The sequence below is a fragment of the Protobothrops mucrosquamatus genome, unplaced genomic scaffold (assembly GCF_001527695.2).
Source record: "Protobothrops mucrosquamatus isolate PMUCROS unplaced genomic scaffold, P.Mucros_1.0 scaffold4455, whole genome shotgun sequence".
Lineage (NCBI taxonomy): Eukaryota > Metazoa > Chordata > Lepidosauria > Squamata > Viperidae > Protobothrops > Protobothrops mucrosquamatus.
Genome location: NW_015390365.1, coordinates 15,762 through 36,623, shown reverse-complemented (window position 1 = coordinate 36,623; position 20,862 = coordinate 15,762). Strand labels below are relative to the sequence as shown.

Genomic DNA, 20,862 nt, shown 5'->3' with positions numbered 1-20,862 from the left:
GAGTTTGTACTTCAACAGGAGCATTGGGGCAACAAGGAAGATAGGATTCCTTCCTTCCTTCTCTTTCTTTCTTTCCTTTTTTCCTTGCTTTCTTCCTTCCGTGCTTGGCAATTGGCTCACATTTTTGACCGTTCGCAGCATCCCACAATCATCTTACCCATCGGTTTTGGTGGGGTTTTTTGGCAGTTTCCATTGTTTCCTTCCGATTTCCAGCAAAAAAATAAATAAAACTGGTAAAAGTGAGACTGCTGCAAAAAAAGGTAGTAAAATCAGTCACAACGTGGTGACCTGCTTGACGACCAGGCTGTTATAATCGTAAACAGAGGACTACATGTAACATAATGTAATTCAGAGGGGAATTTGAAAGCAAGTTTTGAATTAAAGTAAGGGAGCAAGGAAGTGAGTGAAAAAGGGCTTCAACCAGAACAACCAGTGGCAATTCCTTCTTCTTTCCTCCATCTTTGCAAAGCCCACTATCTTTGCTTGCTTTTCAATTTTACGTTGAACCAGGGGGTTGTAGTATCTCTCTTCCGATTGGCAAAGGTGCCAACGAAAGCCCGTAGCAAAAAAGATGCCAAGAACCAATCTCTTGGTCCAAGGCTCTCCAGACTTGGCAACTTTAAGACTTGTGGACTTCAACTCCCAGAATTCCTCAGCCGGTTCATTCTGGCTGGGGGGTTCTGGGAGTTGAAGTCCACAAGTCTTAAAAGTCGCTACGTTTGGAGATCCCTTTTTTTTTTTTTGGGGTCCCTTCCCATCTCCATGAGCAAAACGATTCCTCCATAAGGACATTCTCTGCACAACATCTTCTCCCCAAAAGAAAGACTCTCCAGGGGACCCCCCCCCCCAAACAAGGTTTTTCCTTCAACTTCTATATTTTCATATTAGGGACGTGAAGGACTTCATCTGACTGGAGATGCTTCAATTGTTCCTTTTCAAGAATTCAGAGGCTGCTTGGGAAAAGGCAGGTTACCGACGGATAAATTACAGGAGGGCAAAAAAATCTCTGGCCTTTGTTAACTAGGATAAATTGGGAATATCCGATTTGTGGACCAGAAAGCGCTTTAAAATGGATATTGTTTGGAGAAAGTCCTAGCTTTTCGGCTGAAGCATATTTTGGCTAAAGGATAGTATTTCTCAGCCTGGGCTACTTTTAAGACGTGTGGACTTCAACTCCCAGAATTCTCCAGCCAGCTATGAATTCTGGGAGTTGAAGTCCACATGTCTTAAAAGTGACCAAACACCGCTGTAATAGCTTAAAGCAGGGGTCTTCGAACTTGGCCCTTTGATGACTTGTGGACTTCAACTCCCAGAATTCCTCAGCCAGCGTGCACGCTGGCTGAGGAATTCTGGGAGTTGAAGTCCACAAGTCATCAAAGGGCCAAGTTCGAAGACCCCTGGCTTACAGGAATTTTATCAACATCTTCTGATGTAAACATTTTCTATCCCAATCCGGCGCAAACAGATGAGAAAGTCCCACAGTTTTTACTCTCCATAGATAACCTGCCCCACTGAGGGATCCTAAAAACAAAGTGAAGGCACTTATAAACAAAACCCAAAACACCGTGAAAAGAAACCTCCCCAAATGAATGCAGCGGATTAAACCCTGATTATAGAGTTCCCACCCCATTACAGCACACAGGTTTTGCAAAACTATGTTTCTGGGTGGAAGGCCGAGCACAGTGCCAGACAAGCGAAGGAATGCAGGTTTATAGAAACGCTTGTTGGAAACGTCGTTTTGCAAAAAATACCTTCAAAGCCAAGCCACGATGCTTTTAAATCCAAATCAGGGATACAGGTAAGCCCGACAAAGATGATCTTTGGATGAGCCCTTGATGGCAGATCACACTTTTTTTTTCTTCAAATCATGGCTTATGAACTCTAGGATGGGTGGACTTCAACGCCCAGAATTCCCAGCCGCGGACATGTTGGCTGGAGAATTGAAGAGGTGGACCCATAACTGGTTTGCTAACAAAATATGGCACCAAGCATTATTAGACAGTCTGTTGGATTGTGGCTTAGCCAGCTATGGAAGCTCACCGATTGTAGTTTGTAAAGCAGATCTTGCGGACCAGTCATAGAAGGACATGTTTAATCGTGGCTTGATACGTGAACCCCACTGCTGACCCAGGACCCCCAAAACCTGGGGCCAATTTGAAGTAGATTCTAATGAGGAATCTCCGAAGCTTGTGAGTTGGGTGTCCAGTTCAACCTGCCCCATCCCCATCCAGCATCGATGCAAACTGTGAAACCCGTGACGAAATAAATAAACCAACACACAAACATATGAAACCAAAAACAGAAGCAGCAAAGTGGTAACTGGTAGAAATGAAATCAACGAGAAGCATCGGCTGGCTTGCGGGAGCCTCTGTGTCATATGCGCTCCCACAAAATTCTTACTTTTGCACCCGATGGCAAAGACAAAGAGGTCATCTACACACAGTGGGATCTATCTTCAAGCAACTTCCTTTCCTGTCTCTCCCCACCCAATTTTTTCAGGGCAGGCTAGCTGGCATCCAAGCTGGCATCCTTTGTAGTCCAAACCCCATCAAAATGAGGGAACAGTAGAACAACTGGAGCCTTTTCAAGGCCAGTCCACAAACGTAGTGCATTTTATTTTTTTTTGCTTTCCAAAGCTTCTCCCCAAATTAAGCGCCACCACGTCGCCCTTCTTAGTGCTTTTGAGAACAAAATCCACACAATGCAGCAATACTATGTAGTTTCACACTCCCTTGAAGGAACGAGCATGGCAGGATAATACTCTGAAATCAGACAATATTTTTTTTTTAGACAGGAAATTGTTGGACAAGGCTCTGGAACAGAAGTCTGATCTGACGCGGTGCTACAAAGATGGTGATGCGCAATGCTGACTTGGTCCATTCAAAAGGAAGGCTGTGATTAGGCCACGCTTGGTTAATCCACAAGGATATTTTTCACACACGGAGGTTCACTTCAGTAGATTGCACCCACAGTTTTGGCACGGGGGAGACGAACAAAGTGCCTCTCTCTGCCGTTTTCTGCCCTGCCAACCCTCCACTTTAAAGAATAAATAAGTAAATAAATAGGGAGAAGGCAGGCAGGAAGGTAGCAGATTGGCTGGCAAAGGTTAACAAATAAATGATAAAGGCTCTCATCATTGTCAGCACTCCCAACACAAGCCGGGGAACCCAAGGTGAGCAATGAAGGAAGAAGGGCTACTTGGCACACATCGAACTGTGAAATCCACTTCACGCCGCCTATATGGTGGACTCCTCAAATCACCAACAACTTTGACCCAGTTCTTCCCAGTTTCAGACGAAGAGCTAAGAAGCAACCCCATGGAGACAGCTCCAGACACATGCCGGAAAAGATACTGGGAAGATATCTGATTTGGTGGCCTGCCCAACAGAGGCGACCGACGTGGAAAACAGCCCTGTTTTTGTGTTAAGGCATCCTTTTGCTAGACACCGGGATGAGAGGCCTCCCTCGCCTGCACACCTTCCACAGTGAAGTTTGGTAAGAAGTTATTGGCTAATTGTGATGTTCACAGCTTAGATGCTGCAGCCGGCCCAGCCTACGCAAATAACTCCGTGGTTGGTGTCGTCGGCGTAGCTCGCAGCGGTTCCTTTTGCCCTTACCAATCTCAGTTCCTTGCATGAGATGGATCCAGCGATCTACGTCCAACCGTGGAGCTCAAAGGTCGTTGAGTCTGGTCTACAAGAACCAGGCAGCATCGGTCGAGTTATGAGGGGATCAACAATGGACACGTGGAGAATTCTCCCTTTCGGTTGTCTTCTTCTCTATTAGGTCTTTTTTAAGGAGCTTCCCCTTTTGGAGCTGAGCCAAAAATGGGCCCCGGGGAAAATCTGTCTGGGTGCAGCGCCCCTTTCACAGAGATCGGCTTCCGGAGGGGCCTGACCAAGCCGGCTTCGCGCTCCGACAGATGCTGCAGTCCGGGCGAGGCGGGGAGCGGGAGGGTCCTTCGTCAAAGACTCGTCGAGGATACCGAGAGGGTGGGCGAGGACGGGGGCGGGAAGTTGAGGAGTTCCAGCACGGCCACCCCCACGCTGCTGCGCCGGGTGAACATGCACGAGGCCGCCACCCACTTGTTCGTCCGCGGGTTGTACTTCTCGATGGAGTTGAGGCTGGAGCTGCCGTCGTTCCCGCCCACGGCGTAGAGCCAGCCTTCCATGGCCACCAAGTCGTGGGTGCTCCTAAAAAGAAGAAAGCAGAAGAAGAGAGTTGGAAGGGACTTAGAATTCCCTCAAGCAGGAGAGCATCTGGCTGTGGCTAAACTCCAGGAGCTGGAACCGATGAGCCTCGGCGGTGCAGTGGTTAGAATGCAGTACTGCAGGCTACTTCTGCTGACTGCAGTTTGGCAGTTCGATCCAGACCAGCTCAACGTTGATTCAGATCCTTCCGAGGTCGGTAAAATGAGGACCCAGATTGTTGGGGGGGCAATATGCTGACTCTGTAAACCGCTTAGAGAGGGCTGTAAAGCATTGTGAAGCGGTGTATCAATCTGAGTGCTGTTGCTATTATGCAGAGACAATTTAACCCAGCGGTTCTCAACCTATGGGTCGCGACCCCATTTGGGGTCGATCGACCATTTCACGGGGGTCGCCAAGCAAGGCTGTCCGCCATTTTTTCCCCCTTTTCCGGCGGGTGCCTTACCTCCCTTGAGCTGGGCCAGCTGGTGGTCGGCCTGTTCCGTCTCTGCCGCTTGCCAGCTACGCCTCGGCCGGCGCAGGGGGCGGAACCACGCATGTGCGGCGCTCCCGGGCAGGGAAAGTCCTTGACTTACGACCGGTTGAGTAGTCCTCGACTTACGACCGGTTTAGTCCTCGACTTACGACTGGTTTAGTCCTCGACTTACGACTGGTTGGAGGTCGCGGCATTAAAAAGGTTGAGAACCACTGATTTAACCCTACAGGAGTCGCTTAAAATGAGTGGAGTGGAAGTGGTTTCAGACTCCACCATAATCTTCCTTCTTCCTATCTCAGCTTTTTCTTTAGAGCTGTCAAACTATCCCATGGATTGGTTGTTTAGAATCTCAAATGCTTTTCCTCACAATTTTGGAAACGGTCAGATGCCTTCACGCCCATCCTTTGTGCCTTCCTAATATTTCTTCATTTATTTGTGTCCTGCCTTTATTGGTTTTACAAAGAACTCAAGGCAGTGAACACATCCAATAGACCAGTGGTTCTCAACCTGTGGGTCGGGACCCCATTTGGGGTCGATCGACCAGTTCACGGGGGTCGCCAAGCAAGGCTGTCCGCCATTTTTTTCGTCCGCCATCTTTTTTGTCCGCCATTTTTCCCCCCTTTTCCGGCGGGTGCCTTACCTCCCTTGGGCTGGGCCAGCTGGTGGTCGGCCTGCTCCGTCTCTGCCGCTTGCCAGCTACGCCTCGGCCGGCGCAGGGGGCAGAACCACGCATGCGCGACACTCCCGGGCAGGGAAAGTCCTCGACTTATGACCGGTTGGGTAGTCCTCGACTTACGACCGGTTTAGTCCTCGACTTACGACTGGTTGGGGGTCGCGGCATTAAAAAGGTTGAGAACCACTGATTTAACCCTACAGGAGTCGCTTAAAATGAGTGGAGTGGAAGTGGCTTCAGACTCCACCATAATCTCCCTTCTTCCTATCTCAGCTTTTTCTTTAGAGCTGTCAAACTATCCCATGGATTGGTTGTTTAGAATCTCAAATGCTTTTCCTCACAATTTTGGAAACGGTCAGATGCCTTCACGCCCATCCTTTGTGCCTTCCTAATATTTCTTCATTTATTTGTGTCCTGCCTTTATTGGTTTTACAAAGAACTCAAGGCGGTGAACACATCCAATAGACTTTCCTTTTCCTAATTTCCCCACTAGTGGGACCAGAACTCACCGTCTCCTGGTGATGGGCCTAAAGTCACTCCGCTGGCTTTCATGTCTAAGGCAGGAATGGAACTCACTGCTTCCTGGTGATTGGCCCAAAGACACCCGCCAGCTTTCATGTCTAAGGTAGGACTAGAACTCACTATCTCCTGGGGATTGGCCCAAAGTCTCCCCGTTGACTTTCACAGATAGGGCAGGACTGGAACTCACCGTCTCCAGTTTCTAGGCCAGCACCTTAACCACTACACCAAACTGGCTCAGAGGTGTGTGTGTGTTTCTAGATTTAGATGCGTTTGGAGCAGAATCTTGATTTTCTTCTGTTCTCGCCTCAACGAAGCAAGAATGTTTCCCCCTGGCTCCATTTATACTCTCTGTGGCATTATTAAAATTACAGCGGTTGTAAAAGGCCACCACTAGATCACTAGCCAGGATAGACCCCCTTTGCTTGCAGCCATCCTGCATACTAGGAATCTGCAAAAAAAATTCTCTTTGTTTCCTGACTCACTTCTGCTTGAGGTTTTGAGCTCTCGCTTTCAACATTCGAGAGGGCCCGATTTGGTGGGAAACAGAGATAACCCAATGGTTGGGAGGCCACGTTGTTTAGGGTGCTGCTCCCTACCTCCGGATGTTCATGGGGGCCACACTTTCCCATGTGTTGGTTTTGGGATTGTAGCGCTCCACCGAGTTAAGGCAGCTGGTCCCATCGTTCCCTCCGGCCACGTACAGCATCCCTTCCAGGACTGCCACACCTGCACTACTCCGACGGCTCAGCATGTTGGCAATCGGTGTCCAGGTGTTGATCTGGCAGAGAAGAGACAAAGGAGAGTTTAAAAAAAAATGAATGCTCAGCTTCCAAAAAAAAATTCAGCTTCCAAAAAAATCCTCTCCCTTTTTTAAGAGTTGTAAGAGACACATCTGATGATCCATTCACTCATTCATCAAATTTATATGATCACACATATCACAAAAATGTAACTCTGAGCAGCATTCAGTATGGTTAAAAATTAATATACAAAATTATATTATTATTATTATTATTATTATTATTATTATTATTATTATTATTATTATTATTATTATTGATCATCGCAGTCAGCCAGATGTTCAGACTGGATTTGGCATTTTGTCTACCTATCGAGTCCTTTCCAAGGACCTGGAATAGGCAGATGTGGATGTTTGATGGTATTACAGATATCGTCGCAGGATGGAGGCAGTTCCTAGTAAGGCCGCCTAATAGGGAATTTGTCAATGCCAATGGTGTCCAAGTGGTGCTCCAGTTGTTTTGGGATTGCACCCAAGGCGCCTATTACTATTGGTACTACCCTTGCTTGCCTTTGCCACAGTCTTTCTATTTCTATTGGTAGGTCTTTGTATTTTGTTATCTTCTCCAGTTCTTTCTTGTCTATTCTGCCATCTCCAGGCACTGCCACGTCCACTATCCAGACTTTTTTGTCTTTCTTATCGACAATTGTTAAGTCCGGGGTGTTATGTTGCAGGTGCTTGTCTGTTTGAATTCTGAAGTCCCAGAGCAGTTTAATTTTATCATTTTCTATGACTTTCTCTATTTTATGATCCCACCAGTTCTTGTTTTTATTATTATTATTATTATTATTATTATTATTATTATTATTATTATTATTATTATTGTTGTTGTTGTTGTTGTTGTTGTTGTTGTTGTTTGTTGTTGTTGTTTTGTTGTTGTTTTGTTTTGTTGTTGTTACTATTATTATTATTATTATTATTATTATTATTATTACTACTACTACTATTAAAAAGCAAGACAAAAAGAGAACAGATATTAAGCAAAGAACAGAGATAAGTATCTCACTGGTCCCGGTTGCTAAACAAGACATTTAATGTGCGTTGTGCCTGATTTTATCATGTTTTTGTTAGGGTTGTTAAGCAAATCACTGCAATTGTTATGTGAATCACACGGTCACTAATCCGGCTTGTCCCATTGGCTTTTCCAATGGTGATCTAGGACTGTCAGGAGCAAAAGATCAGGTCCACCCTTAAAGGTCTAATTAAACTGATTTCTTTGCTAATTATCCCTATGCACAGGAATCTCCTCAATTAACATTAACGTCTGCTAGGAGTCAGAAAAGGGTCAACGGGATTCAAGAAAGGTGGGGCTTAGTTCACTTGTGGCTACGTAGGGATTCTAGGCTGATGCTTCTTTTAACTCCTACCTCAGATCTCCTCCTACATCGATGCTGCAACCATCAGAAATACACACCTGTTCCCAAGCACCGGATGCCCGACCACATGACCAGGGGAGTCCTGCAGTGGTTGTAAGTATGGGAACTGGCTGCAAGTCATATTTTGCAGTGCCATAGTAACTGCAAATGGCCACTAAATGAATAATCGTAGTTGAGGACCACCTGGATCTCCGTTCTACTCAGAACTCTCCATCTCTCCCTTGGTGGTCATGCCATCCAAGCAGGAGAAGAAGCATGAGGATCTGGCCCATGCTTTGCCTTCCACCCACCCCCTTTACCTGGGGTTCATACTTCTCCACGGTTGCCAAGTGCGACGAGCTGTCGTATCCTCCAACAGCGTAGAGGTTGCCATCTTTGATGGAGAAGAAGGGGGGGGGAGGAGAAGGAAAAAGCCACTTGTAAGAAAGTACCCCAGAGCACCTTGAGTTACAATCAAAATTGGGACTGAGACTGGAAATCCAGTCGTAAGTCATCCTGGTCATAAGTTGAGGCACCCATGGGTTTTCCCCACCCTTTTCACGGCCATTAAGCGAACATAGTGGTCATTAAGGGAAGCCATACCCTGCGTCCGAATTTTGAGCATGTGGCCATGTGGGGATGCTGCCGCGGCCATAGGTCCTAAGCCACTTTTTTCAGTGCCGTTGCAAGTTCAAATGGACACTAAATGAACTGTCGCAAGTGGAGGACGACCGGTATCCACTCTGGTTCCCAGGCCCTAAGAATGCCGCAACCTCTCGCATCCTTAAAAGAGCAGCTCTGTTGGGAAAAACCGGCCTTACCTAAGGTTGCCACGCGGACGTATCTCCTCCTCGTGCTCATAGCTGTGATGCTAGTCCAGGTCCCTGTGAGGGGGTCGTATCTTTCAGCACTGGGACATATCAAGAGAAATCAATAATCAATAACCCTCAGGAGCAAAACAACTCAAAAGGCAAAAAAGATTAGATGATTTGAGGCGAGGCAGCTGGGTCCAACTCACGAGATGCCGAAAGATCCACAACTTGTTTGAAAGCAGAATTTTGTTTATTTTATTTTTTTTGCTCCCTGTTCTCTTAACCTGACGAATTTGTTTTGTTTTCAGAACTCAGGGGCTTTTAGCAAGAAACTTTCTTTTATAGGCAGAAATTAAAGGAAAGCGGGAAGAAAGGCTGAGTCATCAAAGCTAATCACACATGTGCCTCTCATCCACGTGACCCTCAAATTAGGAACTTTTCAGCTAAGGAGAAAAAAAACAGAACTAAAAAAGAGGAATCAAACGCAGAACCAGGTAAAAAAAACCATTCCCAGAGGTCTAAATAAATTCTTAGGGCTCCATATAATAAAATACTCCTTCAACTATCAAGAGGAAGAATCTGCAGTATGCGGAAAAATGGAAGGAGTAGGGCAGGGGTCTTCAAACTTGGCCCTTTTGTGACTTGTGGACTTCAACTCCCAGAATTCCTCAGCCAGCAAACCTGGCTGAAGAATTCTGGGAGTTGAAGTCCACAAGTCATCAAAGGGTCATAGTTCCCTCACGATGGCTGAGGAATCCTGGGAATTAAAGTCCACAAGTCATCAAAGGGCCAAGTTTGAAGACCCCTGGAGTAGGGGGGGTCTATGCCAGGTGGTCTTCTCTCCCTTTTATGTATATTATGATCCAGGTGACATGGATGGTGACCTAACACCCATCCTGGTTCCGCGACAAATGAGAAATTCACCTGGGTGGTGTTTTGACGAGGGTCGTTTTTGGAGGAGAAGATGTACGAGCTTCAGTGGGATGTGGGAAACCTTCTGAACTTTGAAGGACCGTTTACCTGTTCAGACAGGAAGCTCCATCGTAGCCTCCAGCAGCATAGAGGAGTCCATGCAAGGCCGCCACGCCAAGGCAGCTCCGTCTGGTCCCCATGGAGACCTCCGTCTGCCACGAGTTGGTGACGGGATCGTAGGACTCAACGGTGGCCAAGTCAGACGTTCCATCGTAGCTGGACAGAGAGAGAGAGATCCATTTTTTTGTTTTTTAAAGAAAAAGAAGGAAGCAAAACTTTGGAAGGGAATTAGGAAAGGTTAACGAAAATTAGAAGCTGGAGATGTAAGAAAAACACAACGTCCTCAACAAGTCGTGGCCAACTCTTGGTGGCATCATCTTGAGCCCGGTTCTCTTGGTGGCCTTTTGACCTGGCTTGCTTCTGCTTTTGTTTGGTTTTGGTCAAGCTTTCCTTGACTTTGCAGTTTATCTCAGGCCAGCTGGCTCTTCGGAGGCCTTCAGCCTCCGAGGCTGGGCAAGTGCTGCCATCTGGTGTGGCAAAGACTCGCTCCCCTTTTTTCTGAGGGGGAGAAAAGAAAAATCCACAGGGACAGATGTTTGGGGAAAAGGGGCCTCTAAGGCAGGATAGCAAGGGAAAGCAAAAGAAATGAGTTCGTCTTTCCACAGGAGTTCAAGGGGCTTCGGTGGAACTTACTGCCACAAGACTTACTGACAGCCCCTGGCTAAAAAAAAGGTCTTTATGAGGAGAGTAGATTTAATTCATCAAGCTCAGAGGTGGTATGCTAGTGATGCTCAGTTTGCTATGGGGTGATAAATATATCCATCCATGTCTGTCTGTCTATCTGTCCGTCCATCCGTCTGTCCATCCATCCATCCATCCATCATCTGTCTATCTGTCTATCATCTGTCTGTCTATCTATCTATCATCTGTCTGTCTATCATCTCTCGTCTGTCTGTCTATCTATCTACCTATCATCTATCTATGCATCCACCTATCATCTATCTATCATCTATCATTTATCTATCTATCTATCTATCTATCTATCTATCTATCTATCTATCTATCAATCATTGTCTGTCTATCATCTATCTATCATCTATCTATCATCTATCTATCATCTCTCGTCTGTCTGTCTGTCTGTCTGTCTATCTATCTATCATCTATCATTTATCTATCTATCTATCTATCTATCTATCTATCTATCTATCTATCTATCTATCTATCTATCATTGTCTGTCTATCATCTATCTATCATCTATCATCTGTCTGTCTATCTGTCTGTCTGTCTGTCTGTCCATCTATCCTTCCTTCACTATTTCTCCTTCCTTCCTCCATTTTCTCCTTCCCTCCCTTTCCTTCCTTCTCTCCATTTATCTTTCCTTTCCTTTCCCTTCCTTTTCTTTCCCCTCCCTCCCTTCCTCCCTTTCTTCCTCACCATAGTAGGAGTAGTAAATCTGCAACTCCGTGAATTCTACACAGTGATCTTTAGTTGTCCCGTGACCTTGGAAGAGATCTAGACAGATGAATCCAGGGGTACTTTTCTATCACTTTCTCAGGGTCAAATGAGGCTTACCTGCGAATGCCATCCAGGAAGGCTCTCATCCTGCTCAGATTTTTTTTCTTTTTTAAATCCAATCGAATTCTACCTTAACCCAGATTCTGAACCTGGACAAGAGTCTCCTCAACCTAACCCCGCGAGCAGCTGAAGTTCAGCAAGGACTTTTTCTTCGGAGTCTGGCCGAAGGCCTCCGCTTTCTGTTCGGTCAGGTTTAAAACACCTTCCTGCTTCAACCGTTTAATTACGACCCTTCCCTGGTTCATCCCCTTGTCTCTCTGTGCCTCTCTGCCAACCAGGTAAAAACCCGACCGTGGGAGAGAGTCCCGGGCTGTGTCTGGCATGCCCTTCCAAGGAGACCTGCTCGATGATCTCTTAGGCACCCAGAAGACACCTCTGCACTCCTCCTCTGAGTGCTTTCAATTTCCGTAGCTTGCTGCCACTTTTTTTCTTTTAAATCCTGCAGCTGCCTCCATCTTCCTCCTTTCCTCATTCCCCCACCCCCCCAAGTTATTCCATCCCAATATCCAAAAGGAGCCGATTCCTCCTGGGGGGGAGGGAGGGTCTTACCCGCCCACGGCATAGAGCTTGTTCCCAATCGCCGCCACCCCCACCCTGGCCCGGCGGGTGGACATGGAGGCAACCATGTGCCAGCGGTCGGTCCGTGTGTCGTAGGCTTCGCAATCCCCATGGATGGCAAAAAGGCTCCCTCCGCCTGCAGGGGAGAGAGAGGGAGAGAGGGAGAGAGGGAGGGAGGGAGGGAAGGAGAGGGAGAGAGGGAGAGAGAGAGAGAGAGAGAGAGAGAGAAACACAACAATTTTGCTTAAGATTGGGCCAGATTCATTCAGATTCAACATAGTTGTCATCTTGGGGAAAATTTGCTGGAAGTACATCACACTGGCTGTTTTTCAACAACGCACACAACCAACTCGGTGGAGTGGTCTAGAATCATAGTTTCTCAAAACTTGGCAACTTTTAGAGATGTGGACTTCAACTCCCAGAATTCCCCAGCCAGCAATTTCAGAGAAGGTACTTTTTAAGAAATATCAGGGCTATCCTTCCTTCCTTCCTTCCCTTCCTTTCTTCTTTTCCCTATCATCTTCCTTCCTTCCTTCCCATCCCATCTTCCTTCCTTCCTTCCTCTTTTCCCTCATATCGTCTTCCTTCCTTCCTTCCCATCCCACCTTCCTTCCTTCCTTCCCTGTCTCTACCTCTTTTCCTTTCCTTCCTACCTCCTTTTCTTCTTCCTTTCTTCCTCCCTCCCTTCACCTCTTTTCCTTTCTTCCTACCCTCTTCCTTCTCCTTCCTTCCTTCCTCCTTTTCTTTCTTCCTACACTCTCTTCCTCTTCCTTTCCTTCGTACCCTCTTCCTCCTCTCCTTCCTTTCCTCCCTCCCTTCACCTTTTCTTCCTACCCTCTCTTCCCCTTCTCCTTCCTTCCTTCCTCTCTCCCTCCCTTTTCTTCCTACCCTCTTCCTTTTCTCCTCCCTCTCCCTCTTGTCCTTTCCTTCGTACCCTCTTCCTTCGTACCCTCTTTCCTTCGTACCCTCTCCTTCCTTCTTTCCCTTTCTCCCTCCACCTCTTTTCCTTTCTTCCTACCCTCTCTTCCCCTTCCTCCCTCCTCCCCTCTCCCTCCTTCCCTTCCCCCCTCCCTCTTTCCTGCTCTCCTCCTTCACCCCCAGGCCTTACCCACAGCAAAGAGCACCATGCTGGCCCCCTCGCAGCGCCGGGGACGGGTCCGGCTGTTGCTCAGGACCGCCCTCTGCTCGGGCATCAAGTGGTACTTGAGGGCCTCGATAAGCAAGTCTTTGCACTCCGAGTGATGGCGGACCAGCAATTCGGTGTCCACGTTGCTCATCAGGAAATCCCGGCTGAGCAAGGGAAGACGGACGCACTTCATGAGCTGGAAAGGAAGGAGGGGGGGAGGGGAGGAAGAATTAAAACCCAGAAGGGGATTCAATCAGGCCTCACCTGCGGGGGGGGGGGGATCACCAAGGGTCTGCCCTGGAAGATTCTTGGGTTGCACTTCTGGGGAGAAACAGCTTATGGACCAGGAGAGCAGCTTTAACCTCAGAAGCATCCACCTTCCCAATTCTGCTTCATTAAAAGTGAGTTTCTCCACGGGAGAGGCCCCTCTGTGGAGAGGGGGTTTGTCTAGGTGACCTTTTAGGGACCCTTTCAGCTCTATGGCTCGGGAAGCACGAAGAACCGCAGCTGCAACGCAAGAATCAGCAGAGAGAATTAGAAAGATGCCCAACTTGTGCTTTTCAACGTCTTCCGGGTCCTACGTTCTAGGATAGCTTAGGTGGGGGATCACAACTCCCCTAATCCCCGGCCAGCCTGACCCACACTCTGACAAACTAGGAACGATCAGTCTCTGGGGCAGCAGGCTGGGAGCGTCTAAAACCTCTCTGTTGGTCAAGGAGCCTTCAATCTCTGATTTTATGATCTTTCCAAAGCCCGGTTTTTGGATCCCGGGGCCAGCAAAGGCATTTAGACCCAAACGGGAAAGGCCTTTGATGTGAAATGTCCCAAAAAGGCATATATATATATTAAAAAAATGCAATATTTGGGGAATGGTGATGGTGGGAACCCTTCAAGAAACGTGACACATATTTGTAAGCATGAAGGGAAGACCCTCCGTCGCAAGAATTAATGGCTCACTGAGAGGAAGCCGGGAGACTCACGACGTTACTTCCAGAGCGTCCATCTTTTCATGAAATGCTTACAGTTTATCTCGGAAAGCCACGTACTCGGGGAATATTCTGCTTCCTGCTGTCCACATCGTGCTTCACCCAGCTCAAGACGGCTCGGTAAACTTCCTCTTCCGAAGGCACGTTGAGGCTGTCGCTGGAGATGAGATCTAAGACCTGCCCACAGGAAGAAGGAAAGGAACATCCGGAAGTTTGGATCTGAGAGGGTGGAATCCGGTTGGACAAAGACAATTATGAACAATGGGTCAACCTGGATCCGAGAGAACGGAATTGGCTTGGATAAAGGCAGTTCCGAGCAATGGGCACCAACCTGGATCTGAGTGGGTAGGATTGACTTGAACAAAGACAATTCACAACTGCTGGTCCACCTGGACCTAAGAGGATGAAATTGGCTTGGATAAAGACAATTCTGAACAATAGTTAACCTGGATCCGAGAAAACAGAATTGGCTTGGATAAAGGCGATTCCGAGCAATGAGTCAACCTGGATCCGAGAGGATGGAATTGATGTGAACAAAGACAATTCTGAACAATGGGTCAACCTGCATCCGAGAGGATGGAATTGGCTTCGATAAAGACAATTCTGAATAATAACCTGGATCCGAGAAAACAGAATTGGCTTGGATAAAGGCGATTCCGAGCAATGGGTCAACCTGGATCTGAGCGGATGGAATTGACTTGAACAAAGACAATTCTGAACAATGGGTCAACCTGCATCCGAGAGAATGGAATTGGCTTGGATAAAGACAATTCTGAGCAACGCTCACTCTCACTCTGCTAATTCTTTTCCTTTAGATGGGTATTTTTCTTCTCCGAGGGGCAGAGCGCAGAGAGACCCAACTTTAACGCCAGAATCCACTACAAGTTGCCTAGGTGCTTCGCAGTGTAAAAAACACAAGTAAATACACCCGTAGCTCTGTGTGCAATGGAACTCCTATCTCCTACTACGATTTAATATCGTGACTGTGTTGAGTATCAGCATCCTTTCACCCCCACCTGGATGCCTCCCCCCATCTCACCTGTTTCAGAGGCAGCAACATAAACTCTTCCGTCTTGGAGACATCCACAAAGTGCTGCAAGACGTACTTATGCGCCGATTTCAAGAGGTCGCTGCAGGAGTGGGTGTCTGCAAAACCCCGGATGCCCAGACAGTTGGAGGGGTCCAGCTGGCTCAAGAGGAACTTGCAGCAGGCATCCCGCACCCCGTTCAGCTGCAGGAGGCTGGCTGCAGGAAGCAGTGTCTGGGAAAAAAAAAAAGAGGCTGCTGGCGGCATCCTTGTGGCCAGGAGTTCCACAGACAAGCCACAGTGTAGATTTTATACTGGGCTGAAGACGGACTGGTCACAGAGGGAGGGCTGGGACGAGGGGAAACCTTTCCGTATCTTTTGAGTGTGGGAAACCCAGATCTAGCCTGACTTTACTGCAGCCAACAACCCTTAGTAAAAGAATCTTCCGCTTCAACCCAACGGAGTCAAGGATCTTTCTTTCCTAAGGGATCAGATTGGGACAGGTCTGACAATGCTCTTGTGTGTTTGAATCCTTCCTGGATGGATCCAAGAACAGCCCTTGGAGGGTCTTGCGAGGTCTTACCTGGACGTTCCCTTCTCCCACCACGATCTCAGCCGTGTAGGCATACTGGACCAGTTGCTCCAGAGCCTGCGGATCAATATCATGGAGGGTGACGTGCGTCTGACGGCTCTCACTCATCTCATCTGCGCCGACAGATTAAAAAGAATAACCTGTATGGATTTTAGGAGGAACCGGGTATGTCTAGTCTAGCGAAAAGAACGACTAGGGGTGACTTGATAGCGTTCTTCCCATATTGGAGGGGCCAGCACAAAGAAGAGAGGGTCAACCTATTCCCCAAAGTATCTGAAGATAGGACAAGAAGTTTTGCAAAAAGCTGGCAAGGTCAGAGACATCTAATCTTGTGGAGAAGGTAAAAAAAAATTCCCTGGTGGATTTTACTGCACAAGTTGTTGCTAGATCAAAGGGGCTGTGTTGTTCCCCATTCCAAGGTCACTGAGCCCGCGCTGTCCGAAGACATTTCCGCGATCATGTGGCCAGCATGACATCACAGGCAGCTGTTACCTTCCCACCAGAGTGATACCTATTTATCTACTTGCACTCGCATGCTTTCGAACTGCTACTGTTGGCAGGAGCTGAGGCGAGGACAGGAGCTCACTCCCATCGTGTATCGCTCGGGTCTTGAACCGGGGCTGACGGCTTTCCAGCCAACAAGCCCAGCGTTTTAACCACTGAGCCACTGCACCACCCCAGTCCTTGGGGAAGAGGTGGGCTATAAATCGTGACAAATTAAATAAATGCAAGTATAGATGCAGAACTGCAGAGGTCTCTGGCTGTCCCCACCCGAACGAGTTTGCAGCTGAATTTCGGTTAGATGTAGGCGGGAATTTGTCCACGAGGAGGATAGAGTCCTCCCACCCGGCCCCAGATACTTGCTTGTGAACATGGCGTGGAAGTAGGGGCTGCAGGAGGCCAGCACCACCTTGTGCGCCTTGATTTCTTTGGTGGCCACGTGCAACACAATGTCGCACAGGAGGCCCCGTTGCCGCATGCGGTTCATGCAGACGAAGGCGTCGTGGTAGTGCCGCTTGGAGTTGTGGGAGATGCTGTGGCCGTCCCGGTTCAGGAGCTGCATCCCGTTCTCCATGGCGGCAGCCGGCTCGCTCCTGGCTCGCGGCAACGCCCTTTCGGCCTCTCTGCGGAAATGAAATTCAAATTAAGTCCTCGACCTACGATCATCCTGGATCTTGCCCGTCATGGTCGGATATCACGAAGCATTCCGCATGACGACCCCCCCATCCCTGTTTTTCCCCAGCGCAATTGTGAAACGAACACGCAGATGGCGAAGTGGAGATCTGGGCGTCCTCTGTCAACCGTCTGACTAGCAAATTCAACATGGCTTTGAGGTGCCACAAAAGATAAAACTTTATTGAATACACATCTTGGTGCTGCTTGGGCAGGGGGTTGGACTAGAAGACCTCCAAGGTCCCTCCCAATCCTATTATTCTACGTTCTACCTGTATATAGACCTCCAAGGTCCCTTCCAACATCAACATCATCATCATCATCATCATCATCATCAATCATCATCATTGATAGAAGCAACCTGGAATTAAGGAGAAACTTCCTGACAGTGAGGACAATTAATCAGTGGAACAGCTTGCCACCAGAAGTGGTGGGTGCTCCATCACTGGAAGTTTTTAAGAAGAGACAGGACAGCCATTTGTCCGAAATGGTGTAGGGTTTCCTGCCTGAGCAGGGGGTTGGACTAGATGACCTCCAAGGTCCCTTCCAACATCATCATCATCATCATCATCATCATCATCATCATCATCATCATTATTATTAAACTGAAAAAAACCCCACAAGGCGTGCATGAAGCAAGTTGCCCCAATAATAGAAATTATGAAAAAGTACCCAGCAGATTTGCTCTAGATCCACCCATGCTTGCATCCTGGCACTAAGTCAGGGGCACAATCCTGGCCGGGACTCAGGACCCTTCCCAAATCCCTATGCCCCACTGACTGCAAGGGGCACCATTCAGCTTAAAATAACCAGCTGGGGAGACGAATCTCTTTTTTTGCTTATCCTGGCAAAAAAGCAGGGCGTGAATTTGCTCAAGAGCATCATAGCGGGAAGGAAAGAAGCATCAGCACCCCAATCCATGCTCCGTCTCCCTTCCCTGCCTCTTGATTGACAGACAGATGCCAGGCCGTGCAGGGTTTAAGCCTCTCGGCAGAGGAAAAGCCCAAAATAGCAGAAGTGGGAGCTTCCTGCCAGGGAGGAGTGGAGTGGGGACTCCCATCTTCATCGGAGAAAAGAGCGGAAACAATTCCCGAGAGCCACCCACACAACTGTCAACGGATCGTGCAAAAATGTCTGCAGTCTTCAGGATTGCGGGGGACGTCTCACACACACACACAGCCAGCTGGATAATTAATGCTTGCAAAGGACTGTGGCGGGAGAAATTCGAGATATAATTATTCCTGGGAGGGGGGGAGGCAGACTGCAGCCCCCCCTCCTCCTTGCAGCTGTCCGAAGGCAAGGACGCAATAATTGGGTCTCCCAAGGCCTGGTGCAATCCACACAAACTCTTGAGTTAGCACAGGGGTAGGCAACCTTGGCTCTTTTATGACTAGTAGACTTCAATGCCCAGAATTCCTGAGCCAGCATGGCTCAGCTTGGAAAGCTCTCCCTTTCCCCTCAGCGTGGCTGGCTCAGGAATTCTGGGAGTTGAAGTCGACGAGTCATAAAAGAGCCAAGGTTGCCTACCCCTGAGTTAGGAGAACCATTCCAGGCCAGCCTTCGTAAGCGTCTTTCTCCTATGCTTCGTTCTAGGAAGAAGGCCCCAAATGTCTCGGTGATCATCTGAGCCCCTGATTGGGCTTCAAGGCTAGCGAGAATCATCCAGGCCACATGCAACTATGTCAGAACATCCCCATGCAGGTTAAAAGAGGGAATAGCAGAATTCATCCAGGGTTTCAGGAGAGCAACATCTCTGCCTTTGGCAGCTCTCCAAGGTGCTGAACTCATTTCTTCACCCTACGGCAGCTTTGCTGGCTCAGGAACTCTGGGAGTTGAAGTCCACAAGTCTTAAAAGTGGCCAAGGTTGAGGACCCCTGCCCTACGGGTATCCCTTGGCTTATAACCAGGGCTGTGGAGTCGGTAGATAAATGTTCCGACTCCGACTCCTCTGTATTAATATGACCCTCCATTCCCTTCACTTATACAAGTGTCTCTAGTCCTGCAAAAAACATATTTACTTAATCCCTTATCAGTGAGAGGCTAGGTTACCCATGGGCGCTGCGTTCCCTGTAACAGCAGAACACAACACTATGGAAAGTATAAGTATTGCCGCTCCTAATTGTGCGTTGCGTGCCATATAGTGAAGCACATGAAAAGCATGCTTCTTCACGGTCACTTAACGTGTTCGTTTTGCGGTTACGTGAGGCACTGCATGCATTGGTCTTTATTCTTACAATAGAGAAGTCATTAATTATAACTTTTTGTGAATTGGGACATTTAAACTTGCTTTTTTTTAAATTCCAATCTAAATTTAGATTGGAGTCGGAGTCGGTGCATTGTTTGCCGACTCCGACTCCAGGTACCCAAAATTTCCTCCGACTCCGACTCCACAGCTCTGCTTATAACCATTCGTTCAGCGACAGCTCCAAGTTACAACAGCACTGAAAAAAGTGGTCCTCACCCTTACAGCCACTGCTGCATCCCCGGGGTCACAGGACTGAAATTCCGGCTCTCGGTAACTGGCATGTATTTTACCTGGTTGCATTCTCCGGGGGGGGGGTGTCATCTGATCACCACTTGTGACTTTCCCAGCCAGCTTCTGACAAACCAAATCAATGGGGGAAGCCAGATCCACTTAACAACCAGGTTGTTGACTTATCCACTGCAGTGATTCATTTAACAACCGTGGCACGGGAAGTCGCAAAATGGGGGCAATGTCTCAGAAACGTTGGGCTAGGTTCTGGACATAACCCAAGGATTCTCTGTACAGGTTATCTTTTCTAGCCTCACATTTCAGCTTAGCCAAATTTTGTCCTGATCTTTCCCTGGTTATCTCTTCGAGGATGCGGGCGGGGAAAAAGCTCCCATCTCATTTTTGAAGGGAGCAATTCCTCCTCCTCCTCCCCCCCTCCTTCCTTTCTTTCCTTTGTAGCCCTCCAGCTCCTCTAAAAATAGCTCAGGTTGTGAAAAGGAACATGACGCAAAAGCCCAGAGATTAATCTGGTTGCTAATACAGGTAGCTTCTGAAAACAGCTGTAAAAGTTCCAGCTGACATTTCAAAGGGCTGCAAAGCCGGCCTCACACCCATTTGGGGCAGAGTTTGTGACACAGTGGCAAAGCACAACTCAGCAACCTGGCGGGGGGGGGGGTCCCTCAAGAGCTCCCATTGAACCAGATGCCCCTTCCTCAATATTCTGCATTACACAAAAAAGTCATTTCCCCGTTCTCTCAGCAAATCACTATAAGCTGTAATTGTGTAGGACTGGGCAGGTTGTGGTTGAAGTCACAAACATGAAGCCAGAATAAGCCACAAATTTGCACAAAAAACAACCAGGAGACATTCCAAGCCAAGGTGAATCGGTGAATAAATATTGGAATACATTTTTCACACTTTAAACGACCGTTGCAGCATCCCGCATGATCAAAATTCAAGCGTGCACACTGGCTGAGGAATTCTGGGAGTTGAAGTCCACAAGTCATCAACGGGCCAGGTTTGAAGACCCCCCAGGGCTACAGCCATGAAACTTCTCCAGCAGTCTCTATTTTATTGGGTGGCTTTCTTTGGCTTGAAGATGACCATCAATCAGTTCAGTCAAAGTCAAGGACTGGGGTGGACTAGATGACCTCCAACACGATCCCAGTTCTGAAATTCTGAAGCGAGCATCTGCCTGGACCCACTGCATTGCTGGAGTTTATAATTTAGATTCCCTTACTGGGAATCTGCCAGCAGAAACATTCCAGACATGTGACATTATAGCGCACCAGGTATCCTAGCAAGGACCGGGGGGGGAAAGTCTACAAAATCAGTCTAACTTAGAAGACCCCACAAATTGCCTCCAGTTGTCCAGATCTCTGGTTGAGACCCAAGGTGGATTTCTAGAGATTAAGCATTCAGCTTACCATCTTTTGTCCTGGGCATAACCGATCGATCAATACTTGAAATATTGGATATTTTATACTTTTTAAACGTAGGCTGGACAGAAAAGCTAGCTGAGAGCCAGGCTATCT

At 47.9% G+C, this 20,862-nt stretch overlaps 1 protein-coding gene across 1 annotated transcript; it reads right to left on the bottom strand.

Annotated features, from left to right (window-relative positions):
• Positions 1-3,964: 3,964 nt before the first annotated feature.
• On the bottom strand, positions 3,965-16,798 carry KLHL17 (kelch like family member 17). Its single transcript, XM_015828400.1, has 11 exons — positions 16,546-16,798; positions 15,673-15,794; positions 15,102-15,323; positions 14,123-14,239; positions 13,059-13,272; positions 11,942-12,086; positions 9,865-10,032; positions 8,854-8,942; positions 8,353-8,426; positions 6,475-6,656; positions 3,965-4,193 (listed from the first exon to the last, which is right to left on the bottom strand). Exons 1-11 carry the CDS (start codon positions 16,754-16,756, stop codon positions 3,965-3,967), a joined length of 1,773 nt encoding a protein of 590 aa, XP_015683886.1. The 5' UTR covers positions 16,757-16,798.
• Positions 16,799-20,862: the final 4,064 nt, after the last annotated feature.

Excerpts from the sequence above, each read along its gene's own strand:
- KLHL17 (XM_015828400.1), bottom strand. The coding sequence starts at position 16,756 with ATGGAGAACGGGATGCAGCTCCTGAACCGGGACGGCCACAGCATCTCC. Across the intron at positions 12,087-13,058 it reads CATGGTGCTCTTTGCTGTGG|GCGGAGGGAGCCTTTTTGCC; the intron begins GTAAGGCCTGGG and ends TCTCCCCTGCAG. Across the intron at positions 8,943-9,864 it reads GGAGCTTCCTGTCTGAACAG|TGCTGAAAGATACGACCCCC; the intron begins GTAAACGGTCCT and ends GATATGTCCCAG.